Source organism: Saccopteryx bilineata, chromosome X (genome assembly GCF_036850765.1).
Source record: "Saccopteryx bilineata isolate mSacBil1 chromosome X, mSacBil1_pri_phased_curated, whole genome shotgun sequence".
NCBI classification, from domain to species: domain Eukaryota; kingdom Metazoa; phylum Chordata; class Mammalia; order Chiroptera; family Emballonuridae; genus Saccopteryx; species Saccopteryx bilineata.
This window is the reverse complement of record NC_089502.1, coordinates 141,330,693-141,344,984: the sequence shown is the minus strand read 5'-3', so window position 1 is coordinate 141,344,984 and position 14,292 is coordinate 141,330,693. Positions and strand designations below refer to the sequence as shown.

The 14,292-nt window shown below is 48.8% G+C and overlaps 1 protein-coding gene across 1 annotated transcript in view; it reads left to right on the top strand.

Moving 5' to 3' along the window:
* The window catches only part of SHROOM2 (shroom family member 2), a 129,031-nt gene that overhangs the window by 60,621 nt on the left and 54,118 nt on the right, over positions 1–14,292 (top strand). Inside the window, exon 2 of the mRNA XM_066248647.1 lies at positions 2,632–2,783. Within this exon, the coding sequence (XP_066104744.1) occupies positions 2,632–2,783 (152 nt within the window). The remainder of the gene's footprint in view (positions 1–2,631; positions 2,784–14,292) is intronic.

Genomic DNA, 14,292 nt, shown 5'->3' with positions numbered 1-14,292 from the left:
CCAATCATCTGGCACTTACTGCTTTACTTACGTGCGCTCATCTTCTGCTTGGATACTCCTGGGGACTTGTTCGAAATGACATAGGAACACAGGCCCCACTTTGGACGTGCTAGATTAGAACCTGCAGTTTAACCCACACCTGGGTGATCTGTCTGAACGTTACAGTTTGAGATGTGCAGACCCACCAGCCCTGTATGTCTTCCTGGTGGGAACCACCACTTCCCTATCCCACCCTCTCCCCGTCTCAATGTTGGGTTTAGAGGTCTGGTGGGGGAGGGGCCGGCCAACAGGGCTCAGTCCTTGGTGGTCATAGGACTGCATGTCTGTCTGTCTTCTGTGTGGGTGTCCTGCTTAGGTCTCCCCACCCCCTCTGGTGTTTGCCCTCTGCCAGGGTCATTCCCTGTGGGGGGGTCACCTTTCCCTGGGCACCCTCCTCCCATAGCCGGCTGGAGCCTCCCTTGAACAGCCCCTTGGCCTCTCACACGCGGCATGTCCACCTTGAACCCTCCATGGCAGGAAGCCGACCCCTTGGCTGGAGGTAATCTTGGGCGGGTGGAAGCTGATGAACAACTCGTCTGTCATTATGGTGGGGTAAAGTTGTCTAGACTTTTGAAACCGGTGGTTAACTGAACGAATTACTTCATGTGTTTGTTAGGAATGGCGTTCAGTGTTCATGGTGTTGACGTGCCATGAACAATTGCTTTATTAACCCTGGGAGTTCAGCTGTCCTCGGGTCTGGGTGCAGATTTGGGAAAATGGGGGTTTTCAGAAGTGAGGCATTGTCAGTGGTTTGGTTCCCAACTTGTTAACTCCCAGAGGAAACACCAGCCCCTCAAGCGGCCTGTGTAGACTTGAATTCATTCTTGGGTTAGCTGTGGTGTGCATTCGGGGGGTGGTGAACTCTCAAACTGCACACTGGCTTCCTCATGAGCGTTCATGTTATTCATGAGTTTTTCTAGCAGTTTGCAAAGAGAATGGCTTTTTTGGGTACAGAACAGGGGTTGGCAAACTTCTTTAGTAACGAGCCAAGTGGTAAATACTTTTGGCTTTGTGAGCCACGCTTCTCCATTCGGTCCTGTAGCAGTATATAAACAGATGGGTGTTTTTTTTTTGCCAATCAGATTTTATTTACCAACCCCCCCCAAAAAAGAAATCCCCCCAAAACAAAAACAGAAGGCAGCTGACTGGATTTGGTTCATGGGCCATAGCTTGCCAAGCACTAGGGCAGAAAACAGGCTGGGTGTATCGATACTGAATTGCATTATTTTTATATAGGAAAAACATGGTTAAGGATGGAAAGGCCAGGGTTTCTCAGGATGAAAGTTATGAAATGAATACCATCCAAGCTTTTAGGGACTTCGTCAATGCAAATTCACACATATGTGTTTAGCACAGAGAAGTGAATGTCTTAATATGCACAGACTATAATCAAAGCAACCCAGTAACCTGAGGTCACATGGATCAGGGGAACATGGTGCAGCTGCCTTAGAAAGCAGTCTAGAAGTTCCTTAAAATGCTCCCATAGTTCTCAGGTGACCCAGCAATTCCACCCCTAGATACACACCCAGTGGGAGTGTAGACATGTACACAGAAACTCATACCCCAGTGTTCATAGCCACGTATACAGCCAGAATCTAAAAATAACTCCTGTATCCACCAGTGGACACATGGATAAATAAAATGTGGTGTTCTGTGCAGTGGAGTATTATACAGCCATAAAAAGAAGCGGAACACCGACTCATGCCACACGTGGATGAACCGTGAAAACATTACGTTGCATGAAGGAAGCCCGGCACAAAAGGTGACAGACCATGTAATATGTTTTATGTGAGATGTCCCAGAGAGGCAAATCTATGGAGACAGAGAGGCAGTGAGTGCTTGCCAGGGCCTCGGAGGACCAGAAAGTGACTGCTCATAAGCACATGGTTTCTTTGGGGTTGATGACATGGTCTTTTTTTTCTTTTTTAATTTGTTTATTGTTTTTTTAGAGAAAGAGAGAGGAGAGAAGATAGAGACAGAAACATTGACCTGTTCTTCCTGTATGGGCCCTGACTGGGAATCGAACCCGCAACCTTTGCATATCAGGACAGTGCTCCAACCAACTGAGCTATCTGGCCAGGGCAGCAATGTGTTCTAAAATTGGCGATGGCGGTCGTCGCACAACTGTGAATATAATAGAAAGTCATTTCACTTGGATGTTTATCTGGATGGATTGTGTGGTGGTTGAATTCTATCTCAATAAAGCTGTTACACAAATCATCTTAAGTATGTACAGGATTAATGTAGGAGGAATAATTAGTGAATCATAACAATGATCCATCCTTATTGTTTGGAGAAAGGAGAGCCGGCAAATGAATCAGTTACCTTGAATGAGCTGTCTGTGGTTGTTTGTGTTCCTGAGTGTTTCGGCTCTTCCCCGTTCCCGTGGTGAATGGTAGCCCACGTCCTGGCAGAGGCAGACCCCTGCATGGGAGTCAGGGCAGCCTCCAGGGCCTGATGGTGCCTTTCCTCCCTCCAGTCATCAGGCCTATGGGTGGGCATCACGTGTCATGGCAGCTTGTATTCCTGGCTGAGTTCTGGGCACCTGCTTTGCTCACTGGGAGGCTTACCAGGCTTGTTTCTTTGTTGCAGATTGAAGAAGGGAGCAAAGCCGCAGCAGTGGACAAGCTACTGGCTGGAGACGAGATTGTGGGCATCAATGACATTGGTCTCTCGGGGTTTAGACAGGAAGCAATTTGCCTGGTGAAGGGGTCCCACAAGACCCTGAAGCTGGTGGTGAAAAGGTAAGACCCAGACCTCATGCCATGTTTACCAAGACACACGGTATGGAGTACAGCAGCAGCATGGGATGTCTGCCTGGCTTGTCTGTATCATTGCGGCCATTCTGGTTTGGACTTAAATTGTGCGTGTGCATGTGTGCATGTATGCACATAGGATTATCTCTTGACCACGGGTGAATTAAGCATCGAAAACTTAGTAAAATTCCTTTTATGACTACTAATTTTTTATTTTGATTTATTAAGTGAACCTGCATAGTCTTATCTTTCTTTAGCAATATTCAGATTGTTTTCTTAGCAGAGAAAACACTTCTTTTGTTCCAAATGAAGTGACCTGTTGTTACCTGTTGTTTCCACAGGGGGGCAGGCTACTGGGTTTTATGCTGGGAATAGAGCATTACTGCGGGTAGAAATGGGGACGCCCGCGACAGGTGTTCTGAGAGCCGTGCTGAGATCTGAGGGGTGCACGTGGCTGGTTCCCAGAAATTAGATTGTTGGTAGAAATTTAGGTGGTTTGAGGAGGTTAGAAAGTGACTGTAGGGATGTAGTACTTCTACCCAGAGGAACTGGAGCAGTGCTCCTGGACACCACAGATGTATTTGTGACGTGTTGTTTTCATATAGAAAGCATTCTCTGCCGCACATTTTGTAGTTGGCTGAGTCCTGGGAAAGCATGCCCTTCTTAGCAGACCTCGTGCAGGCTTTCCAAGGTTGACTGTAAATTTTAGAAAGTAGATTAACTCAAGCACTTCCTTCAATTATTTTATACATACTTGAAGACAGATTCCCAAAGGACATTAATTTTTTGGGAGGGGGATCAAAATGACATTTAAGGAGGAGGTCCCTAAACAAAAGAGGGAAAACTTTCATTTCTAAGGGCTGTAGGCTATCCTTGTAAATCAGAAGAATGAAATCTCAAAATGGCAGGTTTGGAGCCCTTTGGGACAGATGGGACGGTATAGGTGCTGTCAGGTTATAGTCACTCCTTTGTGGTCATCTTAAAGCTCCCTAGGGCAGGACATGCGTCCTCATGGGACTCAGATAGACATGGTGCAGTGGTGGTGATGATGGTGGAGGAGGTTTGAGCCTCATAGACAGGGAGGGGAGGGAGTTAGACACCGTCTCCGGGAGTCATTACCCAGCCCCCAGTCTGACAGCGGGCCCCCTCCTCTGTCTCCCGTGTCGTCTCCATGATAGGGCCGCCAGGGCCCCGAAACACTGAGCCAGTGTGTTGGCTTCCTGTGGGGACAGTTCTGTCTCTTCTGCGGGCAGAGCGCCAGCTTGGTTCATGCCGTCGGGGAACTTTGGGCTGCTTCCCATAGTCTTTGGTGCACAAGGGCTCGTGGAGCACTGGCGGTCATTGAATCAAATGGACTGGATGTGTATCCCTGGAGGATCTGATGGGGATGCTGACACCAATGTGCTCGTTCAGTAAAGCCTATCAGGGTGACACTGGGCAGCCCAGGGGACAGCAGCCAATGAAAGGGACAGAGCCATTGACACTCGGGGGACACAATCAGGACACAAAAAAGAGAATATTTTCTTCCCTGCATTTAATAAGGTAAAGCAAAATGTCAGTCAATGTCTGGTCTTATTCTAGGGTCCAAAAAGCAGGTGTATAATAACAGAGTTAGCTTAACTAGTAACAGACATAAAAGAATGGAATTTGCACTCCAGTGGAAAGGTGCATTCAAGACAGAAATGGGCAGTTCATAAAATGAGAAGCATAAATAGGAAACAGACATGTGAGAAGATGTTTAACAAGGAATTGGTAAGTTTATTTAGAAATGAGACGACACAAAGTTGAAAAAAACAAACCAAAACACCAGGTTTTGGCTCTGGAGTTATCTAATCGAGTAGCAGCGTCCCCTGTCGGTGAGATTGTGAGTTAACAAGGACTTGTTGATGCTGATGAGGTTACAAGTTCGAGAACTTTCCTGGTAACAGGAAAGTTTGACAACACATTTCAGAAGGCATATCTTGAACATTTTATCAAAAGGTGTTTCATTTCTGGGATCCTAGACATTCAACAAATGGAAATACCAAAGTGAGTGAGGGACATCCATGTTATTGAGGGCTGCCATTTCAAATCATGTCAGCATTTACTAGCTTGGAAAGATACTGTCTAAAGTCCATCTGAGAGAAGCACATACTGTATATATTTTAATTGTGGTGAAATAGACCTAACAAATTTACTGTCTTTACCAATTTTTTTTTTTTTTTCTGAAGCTGGAAACAGGGAGAGACAGTCAGACTCCCGCATGCGCCCGACCGGGATCCACCTGGCACGCCCACCAGGGGCGACACTCTGCCCACTAGGGGGCGATGCTCTGCCCCTCCGGGGCGTTGCTCTGCCGAGACCAGAGCCACTCTAGCGCCTGGGGCAGAGGCCAAGGAGCCATCCCCAGCGCCCGGGCCATCTTTGCTCCAATGGAGCCTTGGCTGCGAGAGGGGAAGAGAGAGACAGAGAGGAAGGAGGGGGTGGGGGTGGAGAAGCAAATGGGCGCTTCTCCTATGTGCCCTGGCCGGGAATTGAACCCGGGTCCCCCGCACGCCAGGCCGACGCTCTACCGCTGAGCCAACCGGCCAGGGCCCTGTCTTTACCATTTTTAATTCTACTACTTAGTAGTGTATTACTTTTATAATAGCAAAAGATATCAAGCTCTTTGCATCGATAAAGAGGAGATGCCCTTAGGGTTTGAGGTGCCTGTGCTCCTGGGAGCCAGCAGGAGGCTTGGTCCCCATAAGCTGGCCGTGTGTCCTCACACTGTGTTTTGGGCTGTGCCCACCGGAGGTTTCTTCGTCGCACTGTGGTCAAGACAAAAAGAATGACTCTCGGGGGGTGGATGTTGGGGTGAGGCTGCAGTGGGCTCTTGGTGTGACTTTTTACTCTTTGTGAAGTTTGTTTGGTTTTCTGCGTGAATGTGACAGGTGAAAAGATGGCTTTGTTGTTTAAGTGGGCGTTTCTGTCATTGTGAGTGAAGTTGGGCATTTTCTCCATATGTTTAGAAGCTTGCTTTTGGACCAGAGGAGAATACTTAGGACATAGAAATAGACCGTCTGCCATTTCGTTTGGAGCACAGACTCGGTGCCGTGGGAATTGGTCAGCAAGAGGGGAGAAGGCCCCAGGGCCTGCGGCTAACCGAGCTGCTGCAGTCGCTCACAGCGTCTTGGCCTTAAGGGCTCCAGGTCTGCCCAGAAGGAGTGACGGAGCCACTGTGTGGATTCCATTTTGCATTCCTCATAGCCGGCTTCCTTTAGTGAGGGCTGTAGAGACTGATTGTCGGGTCTGGATAGTTTGAGCATTTCCAGTAATATGTATAACAAGATATAAAAGCATACCAACCAGTTTGTTCAAATACTTCTAATAACACACTTAGGTGTTTAAAGTTTTAAAAAAATAATTCTGTATTCATTTAAAATAATATTTGGTACTATTTTTTGCCTGGTAGAGAAAGGTCTGAAATGGTGCTTCATTCAGAAATGGGAAGGAAATGGTCCAACCCGGTTAATTAGTTAATATTAGGACCTGTTGCTGGCATGCAGAATATAGCAAATTACTGCCGGAAGCCCCTCGGGTGCACACTGTAAAGACAATAAATGTCTATACTAACTTTTATCATCTTCCTTCTTGCAAAGGCCCCAAGGAGTGTCTTTTTCTTTTTAAATTTTTTTTCCATTGATTGAGAAAGAGAGAAGCCTCAACTCATTCCACTCAGTTGTTCCATTTAGGTGTGCACTCATTGAGTGCTTCTCGTATGTGCCCTGACCGGGGATCCAACCTGCGACCTCAGTGCACTGTGACAACGCTTTATCCATTGAGCCACCTGGCCAGGGCTGAGGAGTGCTTTCAAAGTGGTTCCTCTTAAATCACTAACATGCCTTTTCTGTCTAAATTTAAATCTCTACTTAAATGTCACCATCCCACTTTCTCCATCCCCAGATCCCCACTCACTAACCTGACTTCCGACTCGCAGAGTAGTTAGCATTTTTGACATTTTAAGTAAAGCTCCAAAACGTATCATGTACTCTTTGAAAAAGTGGCTCTTTTATAAAAAGGCGCTGTGTGAAATATCCTTCAGCCGAGCCACAAACACAAAAATAGCACATATTTCCTTACCCAAGAGGATGACCAAATAATAAATGAGTGTCCTCAAGCCTTGCTTAATCTGATTCAACTCCCTGCCCAACTCAGGTGCCCTAAGAAATGGGGACCTTTCTGCCTGACCTGTGGTGGTGCAGTGGATAAAGTGTCGACCTGGAATACTGAGGTCGCCGGTTCAAAACCCTGGGCTTGCCTGGTCAAGGCACATATGGGAGTTGAAGCTTCCAGCTCCTCCCCCTGTTCTCTCTCTCTCTCTCTCTAATAAAGAAAATGAATAAATAAAATTAAAAATAAAAAACCCCCCAGAAATGAGGACCTTTCTGATGAAGATGGAAATCAGGTTCTGGACCTGAGCAGTGAGGGCGGCCAGGGCAGGTGTGGTTGTTGTAGGGAGAGGGGTGTGTGCACCTCAGTATAAAACATACACATTCCGGAAAGCTAGGTTGGTTAGAGCATCGTCCTGATACACCAAGGTTGTGGGTTTGATCTCCAATCTGGGAGAACCAGCGAATGCATAAATAAGTGGAACAACAAATTGGTCGGTCTCTCTCTCTCTCTCTCTCTCAAATCAATCAATTAAACACACACATACATGGTTTTGTAAACAAAATGGAAATCCTAGTTCATGTACGGACCCCTCCTGCCCACGACAGCTGCAGTGGTTTCTGTTCTGCAGGTAGGCTTGATTTCCGAGTTCGTGGTGAGCAGGGCCCCACACAGCCAGGGTAGGGTTGCGGTGGCCGGCTCTGCAAAGCTGTGGCGTCTTGTTTCATGAGGCCTGGGTGGCAGCACGTATCTTGTCATCGTTTGGAAACCAGGCTTGGGGAGGCACAGGATCCCTATCTCTCCCCAGTGAAGTTTCCTCCCCAGACAGATGAGCACAGGCGCTTCCTCGATCCCCGAGTGGTGTGGGCTGTAACCAAGAACTGTAATCGTAGCTCCCACCCACTGCACATATGTTTCCTGTCAGGGTGGCCAGGCGGCGTTCGAGACCAGTGAGGCGTCGAGGGGCAGGGACTTCTGCCCAGGGGTTTGAGCACCTGTCAGCCCAGTGAGCACCTGTCAGTCCCGTAGGAGAGGCTGAGCAGGAAGTTTGTGCCTCACCCTTCCCGCCAGGTACTTTGTGGGTTCCTCTCTGCTTGGCCAAGGAACCACTCCTCACAAGAAAGTTCAGGGCGCGTGTGGAAACCTTTCCTTTGTCTCTCTCCAGTTGTCATCGGCACTTTTTCCTGGGTGTCTGTGCCAGGCCACACCCTGGAGACCCCGGTGGGCAGTTCTGGAGTGGGGAGGGGCTGGTATTGTCACAGACAGCCTGGCCCTTCTCCCTGGTGGTTCTATCACTGCCTGAAGCCACGGTGCTTGGAAAAGGTTAAGACCAGGAACTGGGTCACCTGTGTCATTTTCCGGATTAGTATGGCGCAGTGGGTGAGCCCCTTGTCGGGGACATGTGAGAGGGCCACCTGGCTGTATACTCGGTGCCCAGGGCTGTCACTGTCCTCTTCCCCTGGCCCACTGCCACTACTTTTCTCAGGTCCTTCGGAGGCAAATTACTATAAGTTCAGCTCCTGCAAAGGAGGTGATTTGCAATGCCTTGGGGAAATTGTTTTACTATCATGCCATAGGTTATTTTTGAGAGCTTGTAATGACTATTTCAGCCTATCTTCTGAATGTATGTGATGAAGTTAGTTTTGTTTATACCACAGTATGCCGGCCACCACGTCATAAACCTTAAGCCTGAACCAGCTGGTGTGGGACCAGCAGGGCTGAATTATGGATAGGGTTGGTTCATGTTGTTTCCTGCCTCTTTGCTGGCTGCCTTAAACCCTTGTGTGACTGATTAAGGCTACTAAGCCTGCATTCAGGAGCAGATTAACACCTCCGGGGAGGGAGACTCTTAGCTGGAGCGGTGAGGGTTAAGCAGACTGTCTGGCTAGTGTGATGTATTTGAAGAAAGGGGGTTTTAAATCTAGTGACAGCCGCCAGGCTTGCTGGGAGTGCGCTTCTTACAACATGCATTGGTGTCTGGTATCACTCAGCTGCAGCAAATTCTGTACCAAGCCAGTGCGGGGCTATGGTTGGTCTCATCCTCCTGGCTCTGTGGTCTGCCCTGAGCTGGTAACTCTGGGTAGGACCCACCATTGACGTTTCCGGAAGCAAGCTCGTGTAGATGTTTTAACGGACCACAGGGATGACTAGGACATCTGCAGGTTGTGTTCCTCCTCCCTGCCTGTCCCCTTTTGAGGGCTCTTCCTTGGGGCAGAAAGTGTTTGCTTGGATGGAGGGTGTGTCTGTCTTAGTGGGAATGCTGGTGGGTGTTGTCAAAACTGGGTGCTTTGGGTCTGAGGTCAGTTGTTTGAGTTTCAGGGGAAAGTTTCTACTTTGAGCATTTTAGGGGTTATGGCCAGTTAGGTGCTATTGTGCCTATTTTCTTGTTAGAACGAAGTAGAACTAGAGGTCTATGCTGGCTAGACACCCTGACTTGTTTGGGTTGTTTTCCATTATTGTTTTTTTTTAATTGAGATATAATTGACATGTATTATTAGTTCCAGGTGTACAGCATAATGATTCGATATGTGTATCTATTGCAAAATGATAACCACAAGTCTAGTTAACATCTGTCACCACACAGTTATACATGTTTTCCTTGTGGTGAGAGCGGTATCAGTTTTATTAAAATCAAGAAGGAAAACCATGTCGATCAGAATTGTTTTAATTTGGGAGATGTTGCTTCTGTTCAGAAGTAGACTTCTCAGATGGCTTAAGTGCTTAGCTGGATGATTCGAATGACGTGAGGTGTTTCATAGTGTAAGTTAAGTTGACACTTGTAAAAATCATGGGTTTTTTTTCATTGCAAGGCAAGCAGGCAATATTTATAAACTTTAGTTTCAAAATTGAAAAACCATTGATGGTTTTTCTACTATGCGAAGCCACACAGAAAATATTCTGCTTATTTTTGTTTCTCTGTTCTTATACCTCAGTCTCATCAGCCCTGCCGCTAATCCCCAGGGCTACTTAGAATTAGTTGTATTAATGGTTGCATATTCGAGCGGTTCTAGTTTCTTTGCCAAACAACCCGCTCTGTTGAAACATTGCCAGGAAGCGTGTTGTGCCCATGAAACAATTAGGGCTCTGCTCTGTGAACACAGGCCGTTTGGACAGAGCCTGTCTGGGGCTGGCGGTGCTGCTGAGGGAGTCTTGGCTTCTTTTTTTTCCTCTACATGAACAGGTTTCTTGATAGGAAGGTTCTAAAAGTAGACAGAAAAAACCCCAAACACCTAAATGCTTTGAGTCATCTCCAATTCTGCCCGGGTTCATTATGGGGACGCCGCCCTTTGGTGTTTTCTGCTCAAGCGCCCGGGAGGAATTGCAGTATCACAAAGGGAGCCGTGCACTTGGCCTTGCTAGGGCGGAGGTGAGGGGCGCGGCCTCGTGGAGCAGAACCCCGAAGCGGGCACTTGTTTGAAGCGAGCTTTGATGTCTTCTAACGGTTTCCGCTCTTTAGGCCATTTGGGAATTTTTATCTTTCTTTAATTCTCCCCACGTGTGAAGGCAGGAACTGCTTGACTCCAGTCCCACAGGGGTGTAGATTTTCTCAAGTGCGACGTCACCGCGCACAGCATCCCATTGTCTGACCACCGCTGGGGAAGGAACTCTGCGGTGGAAGTGTCCCCACTGTGCATGGGACGGTGGGGGGGGGTGACATTTTTCTTATATTAATTCTATAGAATTATTTATTTTAAGATTTTATTTATTCATTCTAGATAGAAGAGAGAGAGAAAGAAGGGGAGGGAGGAGCAGGAAGCATCAGTTCCCACATGTTTCTTGACTGGGCAAGCCCAGGGTTTTGAACAGGTGATCTCAGCATTGCAGGTTGACGCTTTATCCACTGCGCCACCATGTGCCACCACAGGTCAGGCTATAGAATAGTTTATATCAGTGGTTTTCAACCGCCCGCCCAGCCAGAAATTCCCTGCCGGTCTGTGAAAGAGCTAACCGCCCTGATGTTGTATGAAGATTGGAGACCCAGGATTCTCAGTCACTTATGCTCAGGGTGATTTCTGCCTCCGAGGTCCCCAAAATAATTCTCCTACATTCATGGGTCCCCAAGTGTAAGAGGGTTGAAAAGCACTGGTTTAGGGAACTCTCTGGCCTGTGTTTTTTTTGTTTGTTTGTTTGATTTTTTTGTATTTTTCTGAAGCTGGAAACTGGGAGGCAGTCAGACAGACTCCCGCATGCGCCCGACCGGGATCCACCCGGCACGCCCACCAGGGGGTGATGCTCTGCCCACCAGTGGGTGATGCTCTGCCCATCCGGGGCGTCGCTCTGTTGCGACCAGAGCCAGTCTAGCACCTGAGGCAGAGGCCATGGAGCCATCCCCAGCGCCCGGGCCATCTTTGCTCCAATGGAGCCTTGGCTGCAGGAGGGGAAGAGAGAGACAGAGAGGAAGGAGAGGGGGAGGGGTGGAGAAGCAGATGGGTGCTTCTCCTGTGTGCTCTGGCCGGGAATCAAACCCAGGACTTCACACACCAGGCTGACGCTCTACCACTGAGCCAACCGGCCAGGGCCTGGCCTGTGTTTTATACACGCATGTAACACAAGTGAGGGGCACCCCAGCTAGGCGGTCAGTTCGCACCATTGGGTCCTGCACTCTGGGAGTCCCCTGCTGGGTGGGCCGGCAGGCGTGGACCCTGGTGGAAGGGTGGACAAGGCACGCAGACCTCAGCAGTCTTTCCAGGGGACAAGATCTTCCAGCTGGTTGTTGAAGGCTGGGCCAGGTTCGAGATACAGGTAGGACCGTGTCAGTGATTCCAGGGCTCCCAGACAGGATGGCAGAGGGGACGTAACAACAAGGGGGTGTGGGGAGGTGGAGGTCGGGGTGGCTTGGGCCAGAGCAGTGCTTCTCAGGCCTGGGCTGGCACCTGAATTACCAGGAAGGCTTGTGCCAGCGTACAGGCCGCCCAAGCTCGTGCCCAGGTAATGCCCACGGTGCCCGCCCAAGGAGCACTCTCGGAACCCCTGGGCCAGATGCCTGGACCCAGGAGCATGAGTGTCCTTCTGGGGAACTGGGAGTAGCTGATGGTTCTGGAGTGAGCGTGGGCTGGCCAGGGTGGACTTGCAGGTGGCAGAGACAGACCAGAGGGCCACTTAGGGCTTCATCTTCCAGAGGCTGAGCAGGCACGGGAAGGAAGGGGTGGGCTGTGAGCGAGGGGCCTTTCTTGTTGGTTGGGTGGTGCGTTTCATGAGTTTGTTTCATCTGTGAAGCGTAAAAGGGCATTTGCAGATTCGTCCCTGCCCTCCCCTGCATCTCCCTGCGCCTGGAGCTTGACCCAGCTGCCCCCAGAACTCACCACAGAGCATTTGCAGGGCCTCTGGGCACAGCCCCTACCCCAAGGGCTTTCCCGCTCCCCTGACACACGCCTCTCTCCCCAAGGCCCCCCTGTGGGCTCAGTTTTCTCAGAAGGCTTCCCCAAGCCCAGTATTGCCTGAAAGCTCGCATACCCCCGCATACCCCGAGTGATCAATCGGGTATCAGTGGCCACCAGGGCTTGGGAACCAAGGCCCCACCCCCCACCAACCAACCCACCACCAAGTTCATGGCGACTAAAGGCAGATGTCCATTTGGTGAGGCTGTCTGTGCCTGTTGGCTTCATTGGAAAAGGTTAGGACAATCACCTCAGCTGTCATGGGATTTTCCTTTTCTTTTTTCTTTTTTTTTTTGAGGGGAAGGAGGGAATGCTTGCCTTTATGTAAATGAGAGATACTTCATTGAAGCATTTTACTCTGTTTTTTAAAAAGGAATTTTGATGTTTAGATCTTGTTCTTAACTTTGAGTGATAGCCTCACATTTTTTTGTATTTGTGACATAAACCCTGTCCTTTTGAAACAAAAAAAAGACTCCCTAGGCTATAAAATCATCATTTATTCAATTTATTGGGGTGACATTAGTTAATAAAATTACATAGGTGTCCAGTGTACAATGCTGATACATCATCAGTATTTCTGCATTTGTGCCCACCATCTAACGTTAAATCTTCTGTCACCATATAGTTGATCCCCTTAAAATTGTTTTTAGAAATGGAAATAAATTTACATGAATTTTGGTGTATAATTTGTGGGGAAAGGTTTCACGGGAAACCTTCACCGGAATAAATAATTTTATCTGGAGTACCAGAAAACCTAACATGCATAGTTCGTAGCATGGCTTTTCAGGAATTAGATGAATGGAATGTTGGTGTTGATGAAAGGTTATATTTTGGGGGAGTGGCAATGGCCTGGGGGTGCTCACCAAAACCTCAGTCTGTGGGAAGAAAGGGACCCACCATATCTGCAGGAGGCATGCTCGCCACTGTCTAAAAACATGTAGAGAGAAATGCACAGAGGTGTGGTCCTGGTTATCTTTTTTTAAAGCTTTTTTATTAATTTTAAAGAGAGTAGAAAGGGGTGAGAGAGAGAGAGAAACATCAATTTGTTGTTCCACCCATCTATGCATTCATTGGTTGATTCCTATATGTGCCCCGATTGGGGATTGAACCCATGACCCTGGTGTATAGGGATGACACTCCAACCAACTAAAGTACCTGGCCAGGGTGCTCCTAGTTATCTTTAGGTTATGGGTGATTTTCCTTTGCCTTCTTACTGGCCTCTTAATTTTTTAACGTTCCTTCTTTTCCACAGTAAGCATAGATTTTAAGACTGACGGGCATCAGTAGCCGTTTGAATGGAAAGACTCTTTCACCTAGACCTTGGGCTGAGCAGGGTACTGTGGTTCGTCTTGAGAGTGGGCGTGACTGTGGACTTAGCCCTGTTGCTGCTGTGGGGTTCGTGCAAGGGAGGGGTCGGCCCTCCTGTTGTTGGTTACCTTGCTTCTTCCGGGCTGTCCTCTGGGCTGTAAGGTTCCCCAGCTCCCTGCCCTTTCCATTCACCCTCTGGAGCAGCCCTTTCTTTCATTTATTCCTGTCTGATAGTCCCCACGGGGGCATGTCTCCTGGCTGGTGTGGCCTGGCGTGGCCTGGCCTGACCAGACGGACCTCCCACCTGAACGCATGGTTCAGATGAGGCTGGAGGCTTGTGGCATCAGCTGGCTGCATCTGTTTCCTTCTGTGAGGTGGCGAGGGTGGTCTCACCCCTTGCGAGCATGGCCTGGTACGGCGCTGGTCCCCCAGGCCCTCATGGCAGGGTGCTCTGTCCCCTGTGCTGGCACGTCTCGTGGCCCCCACGATTCCAGGGACGGGTGGCTTCAAGCCACCCTAGTGTGTTTTTGTGTGTGGGAAGAAACACCAGCATCTTGTTGACATAAATAAAACTGCTCTTGTCATTTCTTCTGTGTCTGCGGGTGTGAAAAGAGCCAAAGGGACGATGAGTGTGCGAGAGCCCTAGGTGGCACCAGTGCTCTGCCCCCAGAGCTTTCCTG